A 26,382-nucleotide genomic window follows, 5' to 3' on the forward strand; every position below is an offset into this window, starting at 1 on the left:
CTTCAATAACTACGCACTGTACATTTGATTGATAGAAAGGAATTATAGAAAATTTGTGTCCAGCATCCGGCTTGAAGTAAAGCGGTCTTAATTGCAGCTACATACACTATGTTACGAGTATGTAAAGGGGATATCAAATTTGCTCTCTAATGTATTGACAGTTAATAATAATTTTAACTAATATACATTGATGGGGGTCAAAACGCGATGGAAGACTAGCGACTATTATCTACGTTCAAATAGTTTTCAATAGAGCGACGGGCGCTCTTAATTTCTTTTACATTTCATCATGTTCAACTCTCATTATTCGGGGAAAAGGATGAGACGGAGAACCGCTTGAAAATCGCAGGAGCAAGTTCCCGACCTCTTCATTCCTGGATCGCGTGCGGGGTGCTTATAAACATTTTGGTGAGCCCCCAAGTAACGTCCCCGGGCCCACCCGTCGCGCCCACGCGCCAGGATGATCGCGTCCTCTCCCCGCCGATCCCGTCTCCTCCTCCGCTCCCTCTTCCTCCAACTAATTGCCAACCATTCCTTCCCTCCTTCCCTTCAGCAGGCGCCTCCCCCATTCCCCCCCTCTCTCTCTCCCCCCGCCCCGGGAAGCAGAGGGGGGAGGGGACGGAGCAAGGTCGGAGCCATCCTCGTCAAGGACCACCCCCTCCTCCTCCTGCACACACACACCTTCCGCGCCGTCGAGCCGGGGGTTTATTTCGACAATGGAATCGGTCCAGAAGTGGGGGGGAGCGCGGGAGGCGACCGCGGACAAGGGCGGCATCGGCGGAGGATTTTGAAATGAGCGCAGCCCGTCAGCGCCGCCGTGGGGACTTTCATGTTGGGGGGGAGGGGGGGAGGGAATGCGGCGGATCGCACGGCCATCATCAGCTTTGGAATCAAGGGTGGCGCGCAAAGTCGAAGGCTCCGATGAATCCGGCATTCCATGTGGAGGGCAGCTGTGGCGTAATACGTGTATATAAAAAAATACCAAGACTTGATGGCTTGTGAAGTGGTACTAACCAGTACGTGAGTCAAATCGCTATGTCAGAAAATGTGGACAATGGTGGCAGGAAATTAACCATCTAGCAAAACATTAAGATTGTGATTTTCCACTGATACTCAATTCCAGTAACGCGCTTCGGTGCTTATGAATCATACTGTCATCTTACGCCTCGTGCGAAATAAATAGCTGTGAAAATGACGATTTTGTTATTTTTCAAGGCAGAAAGCGCATGCGTATCCGCATTAACAAAATGTAATATGAATCGAAAGAATTTTTTCATTTATGCTTTATGATCAATTAAATGGTACATGCGACCCACAAAGCGTCCAAAGTTTGAGATTAACTGCTCAAAAATAAATTGCGTCAAAATTCTGTGAATACGCAAGTGCACGCGTACGCGTAGGAACATTCAATGTCCGCGGGCCCTTCTGTTGGAAGGACAGAAGGGCATCCCTTTCGGTCACCTCTCTTACACCTTCCCCTCCAAACTTCCGTTGTCTCAAATTTGTTGTCTCGGGCGTAACTTTACAGTACAGGCGTTACTTTTACAGTGGTTCATGCCTTAAGAACCTGATCTCTCACACTAAAGACCCCAAAGACGAGAGGAGTGGGGTGTATGAGTTGAAGTGCTCAGAATGTAGCACAAAGTATATTGGGCCAACAGGACGGACATTTAAGGAAAGAATTAAAGAACACCAAACATGTGTAAAAAATAAGAACATAACATCCCTCTTTGCAAACCACCTCATCGAAATTTACTACAACAGTGACAAAAACTATTCATTTTGAAGAAAAAGGTCAAAGGCTCGATGCTTTGGAGCAGTTAGAAATTTTGAAATGTGTCCGTTGGAAAGATGATCTTGCCAACGAAATTTTGTATCCCTCCCACTCCCCACTCCTAGACCTACCACTCTTCTGAGCAAAAGATGTAATTCTCTTTTCTTCCCAGCTACATTGTAACCTATTTACCCCTCCAACCTCCCTCTCTGACCAACCCCCTCCTTCGATCAGAAGGTATATATAGCCAGCGTGCTTCTTAATGTTACTTTCCACCCCGAAGAGGATTTACTCCTGAAACTGCGTTTCCGTATTGTTATTGTTATTTCTATCAAAGTTTATATATTCCTGTATTACTGTCACTTTACGGAAATAAAAACCTATAAAACTGAACTGAAACTGAAACTATGAGGACCAACTGATGATGACGTTCAACGTCGAAACCTGGGTCGTGTTTTTTAAAATAAAGTGTGTGGAATTACAAAGTCAGTTATTTCATTTCATTTCAATTCCGCTTTCTCGTCTATCTTCCATTCCTGGAAGTAGGCGTAGTAAATGTTAAGATGATTTATTATTTCAAAATTATTTAATTTGGCTCTTGTTTAGTCATTGGCATTTACTTCAATCAGCTATTTTCAGCTTCTATTTATTTATGTATTTGAAGTCCAAAAAAATCTGAAATGTAGCTGCATTCACACCCTCCTCATTTTGTTTTCTAATGAGTAAAATGTGGAACTTACTGATGATATTAAATCACTTAATTAGTTTTGAATTGAAATTCTTTATTTTCCTTCGTAAATCTTACCTTAAAATAATGAAGTTGATATCAAAGAAGATGGAAGAGACAAAAGAGTCGGCGTCGGCGTAAGGCCGGAGAAATAATAGGAGCTGTAACTCATGGGTGACACGGTTAAGATTTACCTTCTAGGAAAAGTACGAATTTTCTGTAGTTTTTAAAGCTTCTTAGATCATGCATGGACGCAAATCAAAAAATTCCTTGCGATATAAATTCATCGGAAAGAATTGGAATCTCGGCTCAGTACGTAATGGGGAACCGATGAATTAGGTAGAAAATATGGAAAACGTCGGCTTGGAGAATTCAAATACGGAATTATCATGAGCCTTTAATATCTTTTAAGTAATTATATCGGTGAATTCGACCTTTATATCGACCTTCAGGATATTTACGTAGGTAGTGAAAAGTGGGGTGTTTTCGAAAATTTATGGAACTCGCTCAAAGAAATAAGAAAGGATCAAGGAAGGTGGGGAGATCCACTCTTTGCTGTTAATTAAATTAGATTTACAACGGTGCCCGCGTGGCTCAGATTAAATTATCTTGTGGTGTTCATTATTAACAAATAGAGGCCAGGGGATTGCCACACCTTCAGTATCTTTTTTTATGTACATCTTATCAAAAACATTTATCTCTTCTTGGAATCTTAGGCTATTACCGGGAATAATTCCAAGTGTTACTAATTAAATCTTGAGAAAATTGTAATCTGTCAGTTCGTCTTGGGGGACACTTTTGTGACAAAAAAGTACAGTAGATTACTTGAAGTGTTATTGTAATTATTATTGATTAAAAAGTTAATTTACTCTAAATGAATACTACTTATTTTTCTAATTGAAGATTAATTAACTTGATTAAGGGCGTGAAACTCAGTATTGAGTGCTGAAAAATGCTAGTAGAATGACTAGAGAGGAATGAAAAATGATTCGGCTTGCAAGCATACTCATATTTGACTGATTTCAATGGTTAATTTGTGTATTAATGTTTATGATAATGAATGTAATCGCTGGCCATCACTGCCACCTCTGAAGGAACCGTCTTACATACCCTAGATGAGTGACGTGGAGCCTAGTATTGTGACGGAGTTACTGGTGAACTAGAATATGAGTTCCTGCAGACATCAAGAGATTTAGTGAGAGTAAGATTTTTTGGAAGGAGTAGGAACCTGGATTTACTTCCGATTCCGAGGGAATTTTTATAACATTAAGAAATATCAGGTTAAACAGGGGAAATAGACGCAATCACTAAAGAATTTAAATTCCCTTTCTTCCTTCGCATGCCTCGCTTTTACCAAAAATCCTTTGATGCTCCAGCAGCTGTGATTGATAAAACTAAATGTAACCTGACATTTCTATCTCGCGCACATCATATTAGGCCCCATCGCATTAAAAACATCTGTTCTAACGCCCCCGCTACACGTCCCTTTAGTCCCCATCGTCAGTAGATATACGTAGATTAGTAGGATGTGAAATTCACACTCGCTGCTCAAACTGACCAATGGATTGATAATTATAGGAGCGTCTCTTTATTTCAATGCACGACCTAATAGGATTTTATTTGTAACCTCATCCCACTTGTCGGTATCTATCTCCTGCGACTACTTTTCCTGTCCTATTTGAATTTCCCCGGCATGTTTTTCTCTTTGCTTCTACATCTAGGGTTTATTTTGCTTGGTTATATTCTGCGTTTCTATTCGTAAAATGCAATATTCTGAATCTCCTCGCACATGCAGTTTCATTTTTTCCGGTTTGAAATCAATGTCTCTCCAGAATCGACTTTCTCCACTTGAAATATAGACATGGCATTACACTATTCAGGTTAAATACCCTTATCCTCATGCGACTGTGGGGATACTGCAGCGACAGCGGATACGTACGCCGATGTCGTGAGCCGCGGGGCGCTTCCTCCGTTTGTGCCCAGCGTTTTGGCTTCGCGCGATGGGGCAGCCGCGAGCCGGATGGTATCCATCCAACTAGACATCCGAGGATGGAGAAGGGCGCTTGCGGGGTCGGATGAGGGGTCAGGCGGCGAGGGCTTCTTGTGCTTGCGCGGGCGTTGTGTTAAAAAATGTGAGCGGGGAATGCTGTTCTCCTCTTTGGGGACTAGTCTAGTCTTCAGGGCGTCAACACCCTCAAGAGGTAAAGGTTTGGGTTGGTCGACTGTGGAAGCAGATGCATTGGAGAGGGAGACTCAGGATTCCCCGGGATATCATCTCCGCGATTACTCCTCTGCCCCGCGCGGAGATTTTGACGCATATGCATACTACATCCTAGTATTGTAGATTCTCATTCATTTTTCTTCAACTTTTCTTCTTACCTTCCAAGGCGTACGTTCCCGTTGATCTCTTGCAAAAGAGCTTTTGTTTCATCGGTGGATTCAAAATAATGTTGTATTTCTAAACAAGGAAGTTCTAGCACAAGCTGTCACAACTGATAACGAGGTCGTCGGGAGTCAATTGGAAAAAGTAATAATTAAACAATTCTGCTTTATTTTTTAACATTTTCGAAAGCTTGACATTTTAGCGGGCAAGTGCGGTACTCGAAGGGAAATTCAGCAGCGAAAGTGTTTACCTCTTAGTCTTCTTAATGCCCGAGAAAGTCAATTACATCTAAAAAGTCCTCATTTGTGTGATTTAATTTTCAAATTGAGCTTAGTTTCCTCCGCAAGCCATCGAATCAATGAGTGCGTAATTAATTAAACGACTCGGTTTCTTCACTTGCCACGTTGCCTCATCTTGATTGAGTGCGAAGTTTCTCGCGTGGACGGTTCGCGAGGGGGTCGTTGAAGCTTTCGGCGGTGATGGAAGTGTTCGGAGGAAGGGAGGAACGGGGAGCGGTTTCGTAAACCGCGCCCTCGTGTCCGCTCGACTTTCGATTCTTCCCCCCCCCAACCTCTCCCTATCCACTCTCCACTTCTTAATTAAAACGCACTGCACTCGGAGGTAAACAAGCGCACCGCGGGCAAGGGAAGTCAAGTAACTCGGCGGGCGGGTGTATCGCCAATCGTCCGCGCTCTCTTTGAGCCAGCTGAAGCCGTCCGCGCGGTTGCTCATTTAAGCGCTCCATCGTCCCAATCCGGTTCCCGCCCCCCTCCCTCCCTCGATGCAGAAGTCGGGGTGCGGGGAGGGGCGAGGGTGGCCGCGCCTCTCTCCGCTGTTCTAAATATTTCGTGGTGTTATTACTAGCTTATGTTGTGAAGATCACAGACAGCTTCCCTGATCACGCTTCCAGGGGAGTGAATTTCAGTTTTCTACCACGTTTGAAATCTTGGGAGTCAGTGTCAACCAGTTTCTTTTGCGGGTGCATTTAGACTGTAGTTAAGTTATTTGAAGGTAAATATGAAATTGCGAAGTGAAAATGAATGCATTCTAAAGGGCATATTTTAATCGTCCGTGGTTTCAACAATTTTAAGGTTTTTCTCTGCTCTATAACTGTGAATAATAAATAACATCTTATACATCCTTATCTCAGAGCAGTTGCGTCGTACATTACCTACTTTATTTACATTTCTGTCTAAGCATTCCTATGTAATAACCGCTCTCCAAATATCTTCCGCTGTTGTCTTGGGCAAGTGCCTGAAATGCCGGAGCTGCTATTATCTCTCCGCTGTTCTTTTCAGTATGTTCGCATATTTTTCTTCCTTTCTCTTCTCGCGAGTAGTAGTAGTATTTAGGGGAGGCGACCGACAGCCGAGGTCATTTGCGGCATTAGGGATGAATAGAAAAGGATGAAGGGCGGTACGAGATGTACTCACTCAAAGTGCCCTCCCCAAAGCACCTCAAGTAGGGATCAAGATACCACTGAAAAACATTCAACACCGCTGGGATTTGAATCCGAGGCCTCTGGGTGGGAAGCCAGTACGATAGCCACCGCACCCTCTCGATCCCCTATTCTCACGCCTTCCTAGTTTGTTGATCCTTTGACGATTTCTATCCTGTATCTCCATGCTTTGATCTAGCATTCTAGTATCCCCTTCTCATCATCGCTTTCCCATTGCTTCCTATCGTCTTATTATTATTTGGGCATCGGTCCATACTTGTCCTTTGTAGAGATGTATCATCCAATTGCATCCTGTGGGGCTGTGTGTGGTTTGATGAATTTCCAGATTTGTTTTAATCTTTGATTAGATTTTCTTGTAGTAAACTTTCACCTGAACGCAGCTATTTTCCTTTTTACTTCCTCCATCCCTGCCACCGGGATAGCAATGATTTAATTATTTTTTTAGTATTTTGAATGCCCAGTTTTTAAATATATTTTTGCTCTCTTTCTATTATCTCTCGCAGCTCTCTTCTTCGATTCGCTCATTTCAAGTAATGTCGATAATTTTTCTGCCTCCTTGCCGAGTTAGCAGAGTTATTTTTAGATTTAATTCAGCCATTATGATAAAGAAAACGGAAAAACGAAACTGTCTGAATTTGCTCCGTGGGCTCGCACTCTTCACATTGCCTTGTGTTATTAAAAATACGAAATTCATTTATTTAATTTTTTAAAATCATCTCCAACTCCAAGATAAATGTTATTAAACAAATAAGGCGAGGAAAACTTTACTCTGTGGTAGCATTTTGTCGGGAGTATAGCATTGAGTTTTACCCCCGACTCTTGTGCCTCATAGCATGGTTGGAATGCTTCCCCTTCATTTGGGAAAATACGAACTCTGCGGTTTGGTTAGTCCGGGGCATTAATAGGCATCTCTCAAGCGCCTTTTTGCAAACGGTTAATTTGGTTTTTTGGTCTATTTTCCGATTTGCCTTGTATGTTTTCGATATCACACTATTTTGCTGCTACGACCACGCTTTTACTCACTTTTTTGTTTTTGCGCTCGGAGGTTTACTCAGCCAGCCCGAACGTTTCGATTAAAGCCACTCTTTTCGGAAACAGAGCTCTCGTAGCTTGATTGATGAGCGAAATCCATACGAATTTCATTTACTTTTAGTCCTGTTACGGCATAGCATAGGCACAAAGCATTCTGGGCATGACACCATTCGGCTATCCTGACTGACCTGACCATTGCATTCCATTGCCGAGTTCTTGGAAGGATAGTTTTTTCAAAGAAGTGAACATTTTTTCTTAAAATAACTATTGTCGGCTGACGGGGACACTGGTTCAATCGTGGAGCATGGTGTGAATAACTTTTGAACTCTTACTTTTCCGTTCTTACATTTGAAGCCCATCCTCGGGCATTGACCACAAAGATAGCGAGAGTGAAAGTCACAAAGATATCCATGAAATCTGGGAATTAGTCCACTGTCAACGTTGAATGAAATGCCAATAATTCCGAATCGGATATCGGTTATCAATGATTGGAAGGCAATGCGAAATTCTCCGATGATTTTTTTCAGTTTCTACCTGAAGTTCAAGGTTGTACTTATTTGGGGACGAGGACGGAAATCCTCTCCCACGTTTGATGCGATATTAGAAGACCCTTGCGAAGTTTGATTCGCAGCCAGGCGAGCGCCGCCCGGTCTCATCCGCCCGCATCCCGGCGACGCCATGCGAGCCTCCGCGAGGGAGCGTGGCCGATGACCTGCCAGCCATGAAACGGAGCGATTGGCCCCGATCAAAACGTGCATGCTTGCAGTAGAACGAGGAGATGGTGCCGGGATTTGAAACCCACCTTCCAGCTAGGACTGTTTTGCGTAAAATGTCACGCCGATAAGTTGGATGCTCTGATCTCCCGTTGATATTCCACTGCAGTTTTTTCGATTATGGATCCTCCTCTGCCTCTTGCTATAGTGTTCGTGCTCCTGCGCCGAAGTCTCAGCATCTTAAACCCACGAGAAAATATGTAATGAAGTATTTTTGAATATTATGTTTTTGTAACAAATGTTATTTCAAACTGTTTTTATTCTGTTTCTGTTAATTATATACAATTATTATTTTATTATTTAAATACTCTAAAGAGTATTTTTGCGTTGCTGTGTTAGTGATACGCGCGTTATGAAATATGATGTGCGTAGTTAGAATGTGAAAATCATAGATGATTTCGACGCCACTATTTTTGAAGTTTTCGTAGTTTTGCAGTGCTTCTCTTTTTATCTCGCAAGCAAATTTTTTTTAAGTATGTCTGTGCAGTTATCTGGTGGATGTAAGCGCGGAACACTGTTAATAAACTTAAGTATCACGAAAGTCAGACAAGGCGAACATCGAGGTCAATCCCCTCACCCCAATGTGTACCGAAAATGAAAGGCTTCTTACTTCATAAACATTCGTTATTACAAAGATGAAATGGAATAGAACGCCACTAGGTTGATTAGTTGACTAAATAAATCGAAGTGTCTTTTACCAGGCGTTAGTTTTTTCGATCGATGATCGCCAATTTTACACGGGAAATTTTTTTGAATATATTTAAGGCTTGCCTCTCCGTGGTGGTCACGGAGTTCGCTTTGAAGTGATTCAATGGTTCGCGTGAGTTATAACCTTAAATTATATTATTATAAGGTAATCTACCGGTTAAGGTGGGTTTTGGATGGACACAGCTATCAAATAAATATTTTGTGATTCCTAACAAAACGCAATCCGGCACACCTACTCTACATCGAGTCCTTCTTCATCTCTGCGTGTTTCCTGCCTTCCTTTGTCCCGTCCAACATCCCTATCCTGTTCCTGCCCTTTCCTCGTTTGCCTAACATTCTCCCCTCTATTACAGTCTTCGACATCCCACTGCCGACCAATATGCACTTAATTCTTTTTTCCTCCCTCCTTAGGATTTCTCCCAATAAACCCCTCTCCTCGCACACCATACCTAGTAATTTCCTCATTTGTTTTCATTTCGGTCCATTTCACCTTCTCCATTCTTCTCCACACCCACATTTCAAAAGCCTCCAATCTACGTCCATCCTCCTGCTTCAATGACCACGTTTCCGCGCCGTACATAGCTACGCTCCATATCCAAGTTTTTAAAAGTCTTTTCTTAATATCCTTACTCAACGTCCCTGTCATCAACTTCCTCCTCCTTATGAAAGCCTCTTTGCCTCGCGCAATTCTTCTCCTTACTTCCCTACTCCTTTGACCGTGTTGGTCCCAAACACTACCGAGATACGTACACTCTTCTAACTGCACTATGTTCCATTCGGCCGCCGAAAATGGGGCGCGGTTTCATTCGGCGGAGGTTTTAATCTCATTTATTTGTGGTTTAGCACGAGATGCCCTTTAATTCCGTGGCGTACCGCCTTGACTGAAGGGTATATTTGTGCTTCCCGCAGCCCATGGTTCCTTGCATTAACCGCACTCTAGGGTGGACAAGGGCGTGGTGGGATAGAGGGAGAAGCAGGGGTGGCTGGAGGGGGAATACATATAGTATGTGAGAGTGAGTGGCGAAACGCGAAGGAAATGGATGGAAGAGGGGGAGGAGTGGGGCTCTTCTCACCTATACCCCCATCCTCTCTTCTATTCTTTTTTTGATTTTACCCTTTCTCATATAAGTCAGTCGTTTCCTGTGTGTTTTCTGATCTTAAAACTCTTGATAAATATACACCATAACAGCAGTATCATTTAATATAGAGTTGCTCATGCTTTAGTTTTCCTCCAAGAACTCTCGTTTCATCTCTAGTTCCACGAGAAACAAATCATTAATTTAGGTGTAATTAAAGAAAGAATTCTGAGGGCAGTTTAATTTCAAGAATGCAGGAATGCTGAAAGGCTCTCCACCGCATCGGAATCAATTATACAGATTCTCTTTTGTCCATCTGAAATATTCATATTTAACATACTACAGTTGGTTTTACTCAGAAATGTTACATTTACATTAATTTATCTAATTTTATTTTTTAATTGTATGTACCTAGCTAGTGATGAATAATAATTCGAAATAACATTTAAAGAGACCAAACTTCAGCTTTCTTGTAAACATATGACTCAAATAATAGGATACGAGATACCGTGATGAAAATGTTAACTGGCATCAATACGCATTGGATAGGTCAGAATTAGAAAGTGCATCGAGTATTTTCGAATCCAGGAAAGTGTAATACTAAAATAATGCGAGCTTATGACCTTCTCAACAGGTGGGACGAGGCAGTACGGGGCGAGTCGCAACATTTTTTTAATGTGTCGCTTGAAGTAAGCGACGAACAATTAATGGCGGCCACATCTGAATATCACGAGATACCGTGTCGGCTCCTCATTTATGGATGATGAAGATTAACGAGCTTCTTAGCAGCGGCCTAAGAGTAATCAAGGGGCGGGGGGCGAGATCCGCCCTCTTTCAGCCAGGAAGACGGGGGCGTCCGGCGTCTCCGCCAAAGTTCGCCCACCACGGGCAGGCCGATGAAATTTCGAGCGACTCATGGTGGGCGGCCGTGGGTTAGTGGCGAGTTAAAGCGCCCAATTTATTTAATTAGGCCCAGATTCACTTGCGGCAATCAATCAATCAACCAATCAATTAACCCCGTTCATGTTGATTAAGTGCAGTGTGGGAAAGGATCTGTGCGAGTTTACCCCTTTGTGTGTGTGGGTGTGTTTTTTTTAAGGATTCCCTTGAGGTCGTCGGAATGGTAAGATAATCGGAGGGTAATTACTGTTTTTGGGACTATTCGAGAGACTCCCACGACGTGCCTCTGCGGCAGTTGCGAATACTAGAACCGCTCTTGTCAGTGGGGGAGGTAAAAAACTGCGGTTGTTGCCACTCTGCCTGCAACCTGTTGGAATGGGGCGAGCGCTCATGTTTTGCCCCGGAAGAAGCAAAACCTCTCTTCACTGCCCTTCCGATTCTAGTTCTCGAGTCTCGACGACGCAGATTTTCAGTATTAGATTATGCAGGTCGAGCTTCCGAATGGCATTTCCCATTTCCGATGACATCAACTCCTCCAAAACTAATCAACTCCCTTTGATTATGGTCAAAAAGTTTTCAAGTGTCAGGACTAAAACCATGAATGACAGAAATATTTAATGCAGCGGCGTGGACTTGTTGACTTCGTTGCAATCGGAAGTTTTATTTTTGAGGAATTCGCATCCTTAACACTTTCGGCGTAATGTTTTGTCTGTGCAGTGAAACTGAAAGAGTTTGTTGTGTACGACTGACGGGGAAGTGTTTGAAGAATGTACCATTCCATCAGCAGTGACGTTGAAACCATAGCACAGAATTCAGAATTAGAAAGAGTACACATAACGAGGAGTAAGTCGAGGCTGTCGGTGGTCGACTATAATTTTAACTTAAAACACTTCCAAATTCAACGCTTCATCCGCCGCATAGGACTTTGACCCGGTGACCCCTCGGTGTTTTCTTCAAAGGATGCCAGAGGATGCTGGCACTGGAGCCAAATTTCTCTCTCCTGGTCACCCGCTCCCTTGTCTTCTTTCATCTTGCTCCCCATCCCAACCAATATTACCAGTAGTATATGCACGCTTGTGGTTTATTAAATACCTCTGAACGTTAATGATAAATTTATGCATAAAGTATATGTGCGAAAATGTAAGGTAAAACGCTTATTTTTAAAAAGCGTTTTCACCCATTTCATCGGGTAGAGATAAACCCGAATGAATACCAAAGCGGTGGTGAGTTTATTCCATGTTTTCCTGGATAGTAAAAGTAGACTTTTGAGGAAGAGGAAGCATTTTATGGAGATCTGACAGTTTGCAGGGCATAAAACTTGTTCATTTCATAGCCTCCTGATATCTTTTAATACATTTATGCGTTTCTGCTTTCCTGTATTATTGCAATATGTGTAAGCATTTATTATATCTCAATGGAAACTGTTAACGAAACTATTAAAACTGCTATAAAGTGGATGGAGCATTCAGCGTTAAGTCTTAATAGAAAAAAATAATAGGAAGGGCTCAGTTTTGTCACTGGTAGTTCTCTACCATACTTTTGAAGGGGAGATGTTGGTGGCCTTGTTTTGTCTTGGTTGCTCATTTCTATTTATGCATTTCGATTCATCCGCGTGCAACGGCGCATTTTCCACAGTGCGGTAATTTTTGTCAGTTTTCCCTGCCTCTCTTGTGGTATTCTACGAGTAAAACATTTTCTTAAAAGCGCAAGCATTGCGTATTCGATCTTTAAGGGAATATTTCCACTCTCACAATAAGTGTGTTCTGCTGTTGACTGGTTGCCTCTCACATCTTTTGAACCACCCTGACCTAATTACTCACCCCCCCCCCCTCTCTCTCTTTTGGTCTGAGGCGCGTTAAATGACTGGATACTCTTTGAGAATCTCCTCGAGACATCGATGATCGGGACCAGCCGTATATCTTTCATGTGAGAGTAAGTCATGGCGTCGCTTGTGGAGGAAGGTTGCACATGCTTTCTGTATGAAGGAGATTTTGTCAGACACAACCCCTGGGTTTTGCTTGCAGCATGAAATGAAGATGGGATGAAAATGGAGGATGACGCGCAGCGAAATTAACGAAGGAATTTCAAGGGGTTCAGACTTGCACATTTTCAAATTTTACTCCTGTTTCTGTGGTTCGTTTGGTGGAAAATTATCAGCGCACACACAACTGTTTTATATTATATTGATTTTGGAAAAGTACAAAATGTCTAGGGCATAATTTATTTTACGTATTGAATTCAAACGAGGGTATGTGGTGAAAAATATCTTTCATGGAAAGAAGTTACGTTATCGAAAATTTAGCTGGTGGAACTTAAGAAACATTAGGGACTAGGAGTGTAACCTCCTACGTATTTGTTTCACTTAATGGGAGAATTTTCAGAATAATGCACCCAATTGGGTGATCATCAAGGAATCGGTAATTAAATTTGTCCTTGTTGCCAACTCTTTAAGGTAAATACGGAGAAGGAAGTTAAATTTACAAACCAAGAAAACAAATGCCTTTGATATGTACTATAAGCTACGCATGACGCGGTTTCGCTGCGTGCGCATGTTATAAATATGGATTAAATTTTACTGACGATGGTTTGAAAGTGAAATGTGAATGGGTTTGAATAATTATGTTATGTAATAGAGCATCTAATGGTCCACGTTAAATATTCTCTCCACTTATCATAGTGATAATCAACTGCAGTTAGCTGAAAATACCCCTGGGTGGTAAAAATGTAGCCAGTGCTATGTAATAGTATGGTTTTAAACGGTCACCAAACGGAGCTGACCAGGGTGTCTGTGCAGCCGACTCTTATACCGTCAACGATTTGTAGAAAGGAGCGTGTCTGGCCCTTGCCCTTTGAGTTTCCGTCTACCGTGGATCAAAGGAATTTTACTCAGTCAACTTTCGTTTAGAGGCATCTGACAGATGACATCAATAAATATAAATCCCGTCTTTGTGAACCTGAGCGTAATGCTGAATGCTGAGTGCTGGCGGGAGTAATAATTATTGCTCCTGGTAGGGTCACCCATGCCAGATAGGTCGAAGGTTAGGAGCCAGACGAAAGGTAGTCCACGCAGCGTCTGTTCCTCAGTGAGGCGGCTGCAATGGCGTCTGACCCCAGTGGGGCGGCCAGTAAGTGATGGTGTCACGTTAAAAACACTATTGAGGAAGGCAACGGGAAACCACCTCAATTATCATTCCCAAGAAAAATATAATGGACTATACAGATATTTTGAGTCCTGGCAACTACGGGGCTCGGCCCAATCGGCCGTGTGTCGTGCCCGGCAGCGGGGGAGGCAAGGCTTCCGCGGTCGTCATCCAACGAAACCCTTGCAAGGGAAAACCAGCAGCAGCAGGACAGAAGACGCTGGAGAAGAAGACCGCATTAGTTAGAATAGGAACGTGGAATGTTAGAACAATGATGAGGACAGGGAAATTGGAAAATGTTAAGCGAGAGATGGGCAGGGGAAATATAGATATTTTAGGTCTATGCGAGGTGAGATGGAAAGATAGCGGGGATTACTGGAGTGATAAATATAGAATAATATACAGCGGTGGGGACGAGAGCCAACGAGGGGTTGCCATAGTATTAAATGAAGAGGTAGGAAGAAGCGGTGTCAACATAGAGCAGGTAACGGATAGAATACTACTAGTAGAGATAAAAGCAGAACCGACGAACTTAGTTATTATTCAGGTATACATGCCACCGAGCAACCATAAGGAAGAAGAGGTCGATAGGATATACGATCAGTTAGAGGACGTAATCACGTGTGTTCCTGCAGGGAAACATTTGATAGTGATGGGGGATTGGAATGCGACGGTAGGCGAAGGAAGAAATGGTGACGAGGTCGGGGACTACGGTTTAGGCACGAGGAATGACCGCGGGGAGAAAGCAGTTGAGTTCTGCAGGAGACAGGGGCTAGTCATCACCAACACTTGGTTTAGACACCACAAAAGACGCAGGTATACATGGAAAATGCCAGGTGACTCAGGAAGGTATCAGCTAGATTATATCCTGGTTAGAAACAGGTTTAGGAACAGTGTGATAAATTCGCACAGCTTCCCGGGAGCGGATGCGGACTCAGACCACAATTTAGTTGTTATGAAATGTAGAGTCCGTTTCAAAAAGATAAGGCAGGGGCGGCGAGTTAGAAAATGGAATGTAGAAGCATTAAATGGTTTGAAAAGGAAGGAATACAAACAGGCGGTAGAGGAAATCGTGGAGGATGGTAAAGAGCTAAGTACTATCGAAGAAAAATGGGAAAGTTTCAAGAAAGGGTTGTCTTGAGCCGCAAAAGACACGATTTGAACCGTTAACGCTAAAAGGACTAGGAAACCATGGATCACGGATGAAATGATTACAAAGATGGATGAGCGGCGAAAATGGAAGAATATAAATAGAGAATTAGGCAAAATGAAGTACAAAGAATTAAACAATAAATTGAGGCGGGCAACGAATAAAGCAAAAGAAGCATGGTGGAAGACGCAGTGCGAGGATATGGAGAGTCTGCAGAGGAAGGGTGAAATCGGTGCGCTGTACAGCAAAGTTAAATCGTTATCGGGAAGTAACAAAGGAAGAGCTATGATGACAGTTAGAGATAAGGCGGGTAAGGTAATAGTTGACGCCGGAAAGATCCAAGAGAGATGGAAGGAGTATATAGAAGAACTGTATAGTAAGGAGCTTAGACCAACAAAGTTAGACATTGAAAAAGAAAATGACGTAGAGGAAGACAGCTTAGGTCCAGGCATACTAGACAATGAGGTAGAAAGGGCATTAAGGGAGATGAAACTAAATAAGGCCGTGGGGGTTGATAACATTCCCGTGGAACTTTTAAAATGCTTAGGAAAGTGTGGGAGGAAGAGGCTATATGGGCTGATCCGTAGTATTTATGAGGAGGGAATCTGGCCGGCAGACTTTGTGAGATCAGTTTTAGTTCCTATTCCGAAAAAGGTAAAGGCCACGTCATGTGAGGACTACAGGACAATTAGTTTGATATCCCACGCAGCTAAAGTTGTTCTCAGGATCATAAACAAAAGGATAGAGAGTAGGGCAAATGATTACTTAGGGGATGATCAGTTTGGGTTTAGGAAGGGGAGAGGTACGCGTGATGCCATTGCAGTAATGAGATTATTAATCGAGAGGAATATAGAACACAACCAGGAGGTATTTGCCTGTTTCGTAGATTTCGAAAAAGCGTTTGATAGAGTGAATTGGGAAAAACTAATGAGTGTATTGCAGAAAATAGGAATAGATTGGAGGGAAAGGAGGCTAATCCGCATCCTGTACATGTCTCAGACTGCTCAGGTGCGGGTGGGAAACGGGGAGTCAGGATGGGCATTGTTAGGAAGGGGTGTAAGGCAGGGTTGCCCATTATCACCGTTGCTGTTCAACCTGTATGCAGAGGAAATGATTAAAGAGGCATGGGAAGAACTGTACGTGGGAATGAAAGTGGGCGGGGAATTCGTAAAATCAGTTAGGTTTGCTGATGACCAAGCTTTAGTTTGTCAGTCAGCCAAGGGGCTGCAAGCATTGCTGAGTGAATTGGAAATTCAGTGCGACAGGTATGGGATTAGAATCAACATTAATAAAACAAAGGTTATGCGATTTTCTAGAAAGAAAAAGGGCAAGCTTAACATTAAAATAGGAGGGCAAAAACTAGAGCAGGTAGAACAGTTTACGTATCTCGGTAGTGTTTTGGACCAACACGGTCAAAGTAGTAGGGACGTAAGGAGAAGAATTGCGCTAGGCAAAGAGGCTTTCACAAGGAGGAGGGAGTTGATGACGGGGACGTTGAGTAAGGATATTAAGAAAAGACTCGTAAAAACCCTGATATGGAGCGTAGCTATGTACGGTGCGGAAACGTGGTCATTGAAGCAGGAGGATAGACGTAAACTGGAGGCTTTTGAAATGTGGGTGTGGAGAAGAATGGAGAAGGTGAAATGGATCGAGAAGAAAACAAATGAGGAAGTACTTGGTATGGTGGGCGAAGAGAGGGGTTTGTTGGGGGCAATCCTATGGAGGCAGGAAAAGTGGATGAAGGGGGTGTTGACCGGCAGTGGGATGTTGAAGACTGTGATAGAGGGTAGAATGTTGGGCAAAAGAGGAAAGGGAAGGAACAGGATAGGGATGTTGGACGGGATGAAAGTACTCAGAGATGAAGAGGGACCTGATATAGAGTAGGATGGATTTTGTGTTTTGTCAGGAGCAATACAATATTTGTTTGGTAGTTGTGTCCATCCAAAAACCTACCTTAACCGGTAGATTACCTTAAAAAATATATATATCGCGGAAGTCCAGGGGGTAGAGCGTTGGACTACTGACCGAAGGGGCCCGAGTTCGATTCCCAGGCAAGTCTCTGGGCATCTGCAGCTCCATCCAGGCTATGTGATTTTTCAGGTACCAGATCTTTCTGGGAAACCATAACCGGTACAGCGAAAGGAACTGGCCCCCCCTACCCTGATGTGTGAATTTCACACGCCGTCGGGCTTAGTACTGGGTGAACTCTACTATTCACCTATTAAACCGACCTTCGGGTTGATTATATGTATATATTATTGTTATATTATTATATATATTCAAAAAAATGCTAATTTTCTTCGGCAAAACTAGAAATATATATTTCGTAAGCCGAATTGAGGGTGGGCGCCTCCCACCTCAGGGGGTGCGGTCAATCGTCTGCTATCACTGGCTTTGCATTGAACACTCGAGGATCGTGCAGTGTAATAAATTTGCAATGCATTATAATAGTCATATGATATAATGCAGTTGGTTTTCAACAAAACTGGCCTGAAAATATCCTGTGGTCCCCCCTGAAACTAAATTCTCATTTGTGATTGATAACGAAAATCGTGGTCGAACGTGAGTCAAGGAACGCATTGAGCAAATCGGCCCCACCTTCAAGTTATCTTCTTAATAAGGTCTACGCTTAACTGTTTTCGTGAATGCCTTCTTTCGTTTGCGCCACCCCTCCTCCTCCCGTTTGTGCTTTCGTAATGCTCCACGAGCGAGTGAGTACTCTGCTCCCCCTTAAGACGGCAAGCGGGACGAATTGCGCTCCGCGGTGGGTGGACTCCTGCCAAACGAACATTTTCCTCCGATGTGTAGCACCGCGTTCAGTTTTGCTGCAGGGATATCGATTTTAAAAATACGCATTTATCTTCTTAGCTAACGGATATTTGAAAACCTAAAATTCCACCTACAATCGCAGGGAATTCTCTGAATGAGGGGCAGTTGATTTTCGATCAATAGTCTTAATCATCATCATCCATTACTCACTTGATGAATGTATTTAATTTTCACAATTATTGCGTAGAATTACATATCCATTGGCCTCTGATTGTCTTTTATATGGTGCTACGATTTTCAAGGCCTCGCAGTTATAGAAAAGTTAGCTCTGTTTTTTCCGTCGGTGGTGTCCTTCTTCGTGGAGAAAGGTCTTCTCAAGGAACGCATTCGACGTAATGGGAGGAAAATTGCTTGGAGAAAGCCTAAAGCCTCTTCGGTTTCTGTCCGTCTCCGCTACTCAAATAACGCTTATTCTTTGAAAATATGATATTTGAGACTTTTAACCATCACTTGTAACTCTGTGGTGACCATCGATAGTCTAATGCATATGGTTCCCAATTTTTAAGGTTTGCAATTTGAGAAGAGCGGGTGATTATTTCGATGTATATTTGGCATTTGAATTTTATTAGCTGAGTCGACGAAAGCCTTTCGACTTCCAACTGGATATTCCTTCCGAAGGGAGGATTTAGGTGAGTTGGGTGAGTTAATTGGTTGGTTGGTACTTATGCGACCTTGGTCATTTCCCTGCGTCAACAATCATAGTAGGTAATCGCAATAAAAAGGTGTACATAGCAGAGCACCCGCTTGAGAAGGCGGAGTGGAAGTTACACCCAGTGAAAAAGCTACATCCGATTATTGAACTCCTCAGGTTATAGCAAGATCATTCGGCAAGGTCAGCAAGAGTTAGTATCAGCATTGATACAGGCGGCAGTGCTGTATAGTTCAGAAATATAAACTGTGGCAAAGGACTTCGCTATTTGGATGCAATCTTAGGTAAACGGGAGCTGATTAGTGATGGAATAAGTCAGAATTTCCATTCAGTAGTCTCTCGGAAAGTCAGTCGTTTCTCCCAGTCGTGAAAATTTATTTATTTATTTATTTATTTTAAAACATTCACATGCCTTGCCGTTTTTTCAAGCGGCTTTATTTTTCAGAGGTCGCCTAGTTGGGCTTATGCTCTGTGTCAAAATATTTAGTTCCTATATCTTCCTGGAGCACCACCATCGTCGTTGTATTGCCCTCTTTTTATTTATTTAATTATTTTTTCGTATTGTTTAGGAGTGTAACATTATTTGGTCTCTTATATTTTTCATAGGGGCCTATTTTATTTTGTTTGGTGTATGTCATAGCTCCATTAGTGTTTTCTTTTAATTTATCAAAGTATATTTTACATTTTGTCTGTAAGAAGTCTGAAAGTTTTTCTATGTTTGTTTTTTGGTATACCATCTCGTTTTCTTCCCTGGGGGGGAGACCAAAAGCCAGCCTCAGCGTCTTCCTTTCTGTACTATTTAAATTATCCATCAGGGATCTACTGACTAGTCCCATCCACGCAGGTGCTGCGTAGGTAAATACTGGTCTTATTACTGTCTAGTATATTAGTGTTTTTATGTCTTGAGGGGTGGCGTTTTGTCTGAGAATCGGTGCCAATTGCGACCTTATAGCAGCCGCCTTATCTCGTATCTGTTTAAAATGTATTTTGAAGTTTAGTCTTTCATCTATGTCCACCCCTAAATATTTGATGCTTTTACTCCATTCAATAGGTTGTAGTCCAATCCTGATACATTCGCAAGATATTTTAGGTGATCTTGGGTGGGCGAAGAGTATTGCTTTGGTTTTTTTCGTGTATGAGTAGCTCCATTTTACAGTGAAAAATATAACAAGCTCAGGTGAAGCCACAATCTCCTCAGCAAGCTCTGGGTGTGAATGACAGAACATTTTACCTGTGTGCTCACCTTTGCTTTCAAAACTTAAAATTAATTCTTCTTGCATGTGTTTGGCGCACATTTCCTTAAGTCTCACTTGGCCTTGATGTACGCGTAAGATTTGGGCGTAGCTTTTAGAATATTTGTCGCAACATCTATTTAGGAAAATGGGCACTTGTAATACATATTAGATTATTTGTAAATCGGCTGTTGCTGACTTTCATTATTACTCTATAGTGCGATCGTTGGGCTTATGCAGGGTGCGCCAGCATTAACTGGCTGTATTGTAGGGAGAGCCCGAATTAAATCTGTGCATTGTGCCTCCGCACTTTTTGTTACCAGCAAATCGTCATTATTTCTAGCGCTCAATTTCTGTTCAAAAAGTAAAAATAAACTTATTTAAAAACTTTTCAATGCAATAATTTCAGAGTGTAAAAATCATTCGCCTTGACCGGGATTCGAACCCGGATCCCTCAATTCGGTCGAGGCGAATGATTTTTACACCCTGAAATTATTGCATTGAAATTCATATTAGCTGATGACTCCGTTAAAGTTACTGTTGCGGCATCTCACGCAGTTTCTTTGGAATTCATTTAAAAACTTTATTTATTAAAAAATCCTGATCTGCGTATGTGTCGAGTCCGAGAGAATGAATACAAATCATAGTTTAGTGAGGGTATAAGCAGGAATATTTGAGTATATTGTCTAAGATGTTGGAAATGTATCTGGAGTGCCGTGAATTGATGGGTATCCATATAGTTTCCCCTCCAAGATTCGCGCCCAAAACATTTGCAAGCCGTGGGTCCCGACATTCCTGAACAACAGAGGCAACAGAGTACTCTTTGGCGCTTTCCCTTCCTCATTTGGATGTACGACTCAATCGTTTCTTTCTCTCTCCTCTCTCCATCGGCAGGCGTCGTCGTTGATCTCCGTGGCCCATAGCAGGGGAGGATGGTGGTGGGGGAGAAGGTGGACGCGGGGGAGGTGGCGGGGGCGATGGGCGGGGAGGCGGAGGGGGCCGCGGGCGGCACCCCGGCCGCGGCGCCCAACCAGCAGCAGCAGCCGCTGCCACCGCCGCCGCCCAACATACACAACATCATGGGTGGGATGCAGGGCACGGGGGGCGTCCGGCTGCACAACCACCGCAAGAAGCTCAAGCAGAGGTGGGTGGGAGCATTGGGCCGAGCCATGGCCCTTGCCCAACACAGGGGGGTGATGATAATAATTACCGAAATGGAAATTCCTAATTACACCACAACCTACTGTGTGTACGAACCTGTGACCAGGAGGGTGTTATGACACCAGCCTTATATGTTTCTTTGTTGACATCAGTGTTTATCAGTTTTTATTCTGAGTAGTTATCCACCTTTCATTGTCATGTATTGATGAACCCAGGGTCTAAGCATTGCCACAATGACACTATGAAAACCCACTGATACTTAATGATGGTGCAGATGACATAGTTCAAATTCTTGTGTTTGGTCTTGTTAAAGCTGTCGTTTTGACTTTATAATTTTAAACCTGATTTGGGCCTCTTGATTCTTCACCATAACCCGGAAAGTCATAATGCACTAATGTTGGGGAAAATTACTGAAGTAAACTGAATCATAACTATCATCTTGTTTTGCGGTGGCTTTTTTACTTCAGATTTGTAGTAAACTGCCCTGAAAACCCATGTGCGTGCGTACCTGTATCAATATTTGTGCAAATGGTAATGAATGTGATTCTATTGGATTTTGACTGAAACTGATTTCCAGCGACTGTGTAGTAGTGATAGTTAAAAATTATACAATAAAAAATTGCACGAGCGATGCCTTGCGGTCATACATCAAACAACATCCAGTTAAGTGGGAAGGGATTTGGATGAGATTAATTACCCCTGCTTCTGTCCATTGAAAGAGACCTACTCATTTGGCACAGTGAATTGGCTCAATTTTAAAAGTGCCGGTGTGTTCCATGTTGTCCATATAACTCTTCCCAGTTTTCTGTTGAAATTGATCATCCATTCTACGTATTTAGAAATTTTCCTTTATTTATGCATTCATATTTATTACAGATTTAGGTATCCAGCTAGGAATCTTTTTCATTGTATTGGAAGCAGCTGTTTTTTCATAGTAAATTGGGCCTAAGTGATGAAAAATTATTAACATGAAAACTATTATTTGAAAAAATACCATTTTTGTCTTTAAAAGTATTCTATTGCCAGCATTTCTTTTGACCATTTTGAGAAGTGATTATAAATTTTCATTTTTTTCTTAGAATGTCCTATTGCTAAGGATGAAATATATTTGGAATGCCTGATTTATTTGCTGAGTATTTCTAAGGGCACATTCAGCCATCATTACATATTTTGATGACGGTGGTCATTTTATAACATGAAAATAAATTTTGCTTAAGCTAATGTCATTTTTGAGTCATAGGAAGGCAAAAATTTCAAGACAGCCACCTGGAAATAGTTTTTATAGATAATTTTGACTGTTTGGGCATAATAAGAAGCTCTTATTCATTTATTGGTTCACAGATATTAAATCCTTTTTAATGAAGATCCATTCAAGTATAAGATAAAATTACACACATTAATCAAATATAAAAAACATAATTTATATTAATTAGTGTTTCCAATTCTACATATCTTTGACAAGGGGCTAAAACATCTGTATTCATTTGTGTGAAAATTATTTTGGAGGGTTATGACTATTTTCAAAAATTTTTATCGCAAACCATTATGTAATTGATCTTTGCAATACTCCAAGGGTCAGTCTTTATTGGGCATTGGGTTGGTGTGGTGGTTAATGTACTGGCTTTCCACCCAAAGTGTCTGGGATCGAATCCTGGAGACGACAAATCTTTTTCAGTGGTATCCCGATTGCTACTTGAGGTGCTTTGTGGAGAGCACTTTGAGTGAGTACATCATCCATCGAATAGGACTTTGAACTGTGGACCCCTTGGTGCCTTTTGTTAAGAGTAGGCTACTATATGGTGCCAGGTTTCATTCCTCCCTTCCTCCATTCCCATCCATTCCTAATGGTGCCAATGGCCTCAGCTGTCGGTCATCTCCCCTAATATTTACTACTTCTCAGTCTGTATCACAAGTTAAACTAATTAAAGGGAAATTCATTATATGGCCATGTTATGCCTTGGCTTATTGAAAAATTTAAATATATGGCCTCGGAGTGAAGTTGCAAGCATCTCACCCACCAACCTAACAGAGTTGATGAATTCCATTATTTATCTTGCAAATCGCTGTACAAGAGCGTAATGGAAGCATCTCTTTTTCTCTTTTTTATCTTTTGATGAAGTATCAGAAGGTTTGTGACTTTTTTCTCTCATTCAAGGTTTGATATTGTTAAAAAGCTGGGTCAAGGCACCTATGGCAAAGTTCAGCTGGGCATCAACAAGGAGACAGGACAGGAGGTATGTTTTAGATTCATTCACACTTCCCCGGAAGTCAAGAAAAAAAAAGAGGACATTTTGTTTAATGAATTGGTGGAAAACTAATTTCGATTTAAATTGCACCTATTCTATATTTTAATTCACTCTCATTATCTAATCCTTTCAAGATAATAATCTTTTCCAAAACCATTTTGCCCTGCCATAAATCGGAAGCACTGATTGTAACGACAAGCTTTATTTTTAAATTTTGGAAGAGTATGCATAAAGTCACTTCATGTGTGTACCAGGATAAGGTTGAACCCTACTTTGAATATGCCTTCATAAGAAATATGGGTTCTGATTTATTTTTTTAGGTTGCTATCAAGACAATTAAGAAGGCAAAAATTGAAACAGAAGCTGATCTCATTAGGATCCGGAGAGAAATTCAAATTATGTCATCCGTCCAGCATCCTAACATAATTCATATCTATGAAGGTAAGTTTTGTGTAATTTTATACATTTTGGGCAGTTAATTAAGTGATTTGATTTCATTAATGTATTATAGGTTTATCTTTGCAAGTAAAGATGATTATATCAAGCTTGAGCTGACAATCATGAAAAAACTTTAAATGAGCTTTAATCGAGAAAAAAGTGTTCATGTTACAAGTTTATAAACATGTTGGTCATGTTCAGACATGAAACAATGAATTCACTGTGAATTTGAAAATCATAAATTTGCCATCAACATCCTGTTGAATGGTGGCAATGGAGGATAATTTTTGGCAATTGGAGGCATTTAATACAGCCTATAATCTGCTTTTTTTGCTTTATATTTCTCTCATGTCTGCTATCATCGTAGTACGATGGTGACACTCCGAGATGAGTCCACAAATTAAAGCATCCGTGACATTAATATAGCTACTACATGTTATTAAGCTCGTTTATATATTAGGCTGTGTTTATCATTGGCCATATCATCTTTTAATTTGATTTTCTTTGAGTGGAAGCGTGAATTTCTCTGTGATCTACAAAACTATAACATTCTCTTCTTTTGGTTCATTTGATATCCCAGGGTATCAAGCCCTAGTGCCCATTCACTTAAAAGAAGTTTTTAAATAACTTATCATCAATTCTGTAATGGTGAAATTTCTGTGGTCCTATTTGATGTGAATTGGTTCCTTTTGCAAATTGGCAAGCCACTGTTGTTGGGAAATAAGTTCTCACTTGATGCAAAATTATACAGAGAGGTCTGAAAGTTGATAGCCATTCAAAAATGTATGGAGCGCCTGGTAACTGCGGCCGTATGAATATTATTTGAAGAATCAACCCCAGCCATACTCTTACAAATGGGCAAAGCTAATGGTTAGGGAAATTAGAGAGGAAAAAAATGTGGTAGAAAAATGGTAGGAAACCTATATTCGTCACCATTAACAAACTCAAAACGCTTTTAGGAAACCCGAGAGATCCCTTTGATCCACTCTGAAAATTAGGCATATACAAGATAAGTTGTTTCGAATGTGACCAATTGTACATTGGACCAACACATAGAAATATTCACGCATGATTTAAAGAACACATGGCTTGCTACAAACTAGGTCGTACTGAAAGATCGGCAGTTGCGGAACATATGCATCAACACTCACATAAAATTGATTTGAAAAATTTTAAACTTATTAGCGCAGTACCAAACCACTTATTAGACTACTTCGAAAGCATCCACATCCACTGCTGCAAAAATCGCAATGTGTTTTCCGCAATACGTCCTCAAATGCTGTTCTGTCTTCTTTATCCATTTCTATTCCCCCAAAACCGCAGACTTAAGGCTGATGTAAAACTCCTCCACAGCACCCTAAACTCGACTATTGATTGCCCTGAACTGCACTCTCTCTTCAACTTCAGGATACCAACCCGATCCACCCGCACCCACTCCCTACTCCATCTTTGCCTATTCCTAGAATATCTCTCACCAAGCGCTCACCTTTATTTCGCCTCTCCTCCCTTATTAATTCACTCCCTCACACTCTCCATCCTTTTAACTTATCATGCAACAATTTCACCACCCAAGCTTTATCCCACCTTTCAACTAATTAAATTTTTCCCCCGGTCCATGTTCGGTTCTCATTGTTTATTGTTATGCTGTTATTGTATTTTGTCCTCTTTCATGTTTGTTATATTTTTTCACGGTAAATTGGCACTACTGCTGTGGATGAATGATGTTTTAAAATAAATAAATAAAATAAACTCATGAACCATGACCTGGGCGCCATCTCATCATCCTTCATTCTCCTTAATAAAACAGCAGAATCACTCCACTCAAAAAAATCACCATTAATGACTAGACTTACATTGTAATTATTATACCATAACCCGCATAATGGCTTCTTGCCCCTGCCCCATTCCCTTCCCTCCCTTCCCCCAAAATAACAAAAATCCCCAACATGACCATTCCCAACACCTCCCATTCCACCCGACTTATCACAACAACTCCTCTCTTTCTACTTTCGACTGTTACATTACTGTGTATAAAAGATACCACTCACGAGACGGAATCATTCCTTTTCTAAAGAGGACTGCTTGGCAGTCGAAACACCATGTCAGCTTCTGGGCACATCCCTGACCTTTCCCTCAGTGCAAGTACAGGACTAACATCGGAAGAGATTCCACAGTAGACCTGAGTGAGTGCGTTTTGCAAGGGTTAAGGTGTTTACACATACCCAAGCAAGTGAGTGATTTGTGGGCCACTGGCACAGAGTTAAATCTCTCGCAAGCCCTGTCTGGGTGGGTGCTTGATAAGGGTGAGGGTTAATACTATCTAGTACATCTTACTTAGCCAGAGGGTTTTTTGTTGTCATATTTTGGTCTAATCGTTTTCTGTTCTATCCCTCCCCTATATCATTTTATTTTATTTTTATTTAATTTGAATTATTTATTTCTTTTAGACTTTTTCCTCTCAAATTTACCTCGCCATAACCTTTGCCCATTTGTAAGAGGACAGCAGGGGTTGATTTTCCAAAAATAAAATTTTAATTCAAAAGTATTTGAAAAATGAAGGATATCAGTCTCATAACAAAGTATCCTATTTAAGTACCATGAATATTACTGCAGCGAGTTCTGGTGGACAAATTTACACCTTGGGGGAATGACTCCAGACACTCTTTTAAGATTTTAGAGGTGGACTGAACACATCAAACCAGGGA

General features: G+C 41.6%; 1 protein-coding gene and 1 long non-coding RNA gene across 2 annotated transcripts in view; both read left to right on the forward strand.

Annotated features, from left to right (window-relative positions):
- LOC139690889 (uncharacterized) overlaps positions 1-20,777 on the forward strand; it is a 216,718-nt gene extending 195,941 nt beyond the window's left edge. Inside the window, exon 3 of the long non-coding RNA XR_011701521.1 lies at positions 20,727-20,777. This is a non-coding gene — a long non-coding RNA (uncharacterized lncRNA). The remainder of the gene's footprint in view (positions 1-20,726) is intronic.
- A 32-nt stretch (positions 20,778-20,809) lies between these two features.
- Nuak (Nuak family kinase 1) overlaps positions 20,810-26,382 on the forward strand; it is a 68,948-nt gene continuing 63,375 nt past the window's right edge. The window contains exons 1-3 of the mRNA XM_071587960.1: positions 20,810-20,976; positions 23,149-23,227; positions 23,560-23,680. Of these exons, the coding sequence (XP_071444061.1) occupies positions 20,810-20,976; positions 23,149-23,227; positions 23,560-23,680 (367 nt within the window). The remainder of the gene's footprint in view (positions 20,977-23,148; positions 23,228-23,559; positions 23,681-26,382) is intronic.

This window comes from Hetaerina americana, unplaced genomic scaffold, assembly GCF_022747635.1.
Source record: "Hetaerina americana unplaced genomic scaffold, ioHetAmer1.1.p SCAF_3, whole genome shotgun sequence".
NCBI classification, from domain to species: domain Eukaryota; kingdom Metazoa; phylum Arthropoda; class Insecta; order Odonata; family Calopterygidae; genus Hetaerina; species Hetaerina americana.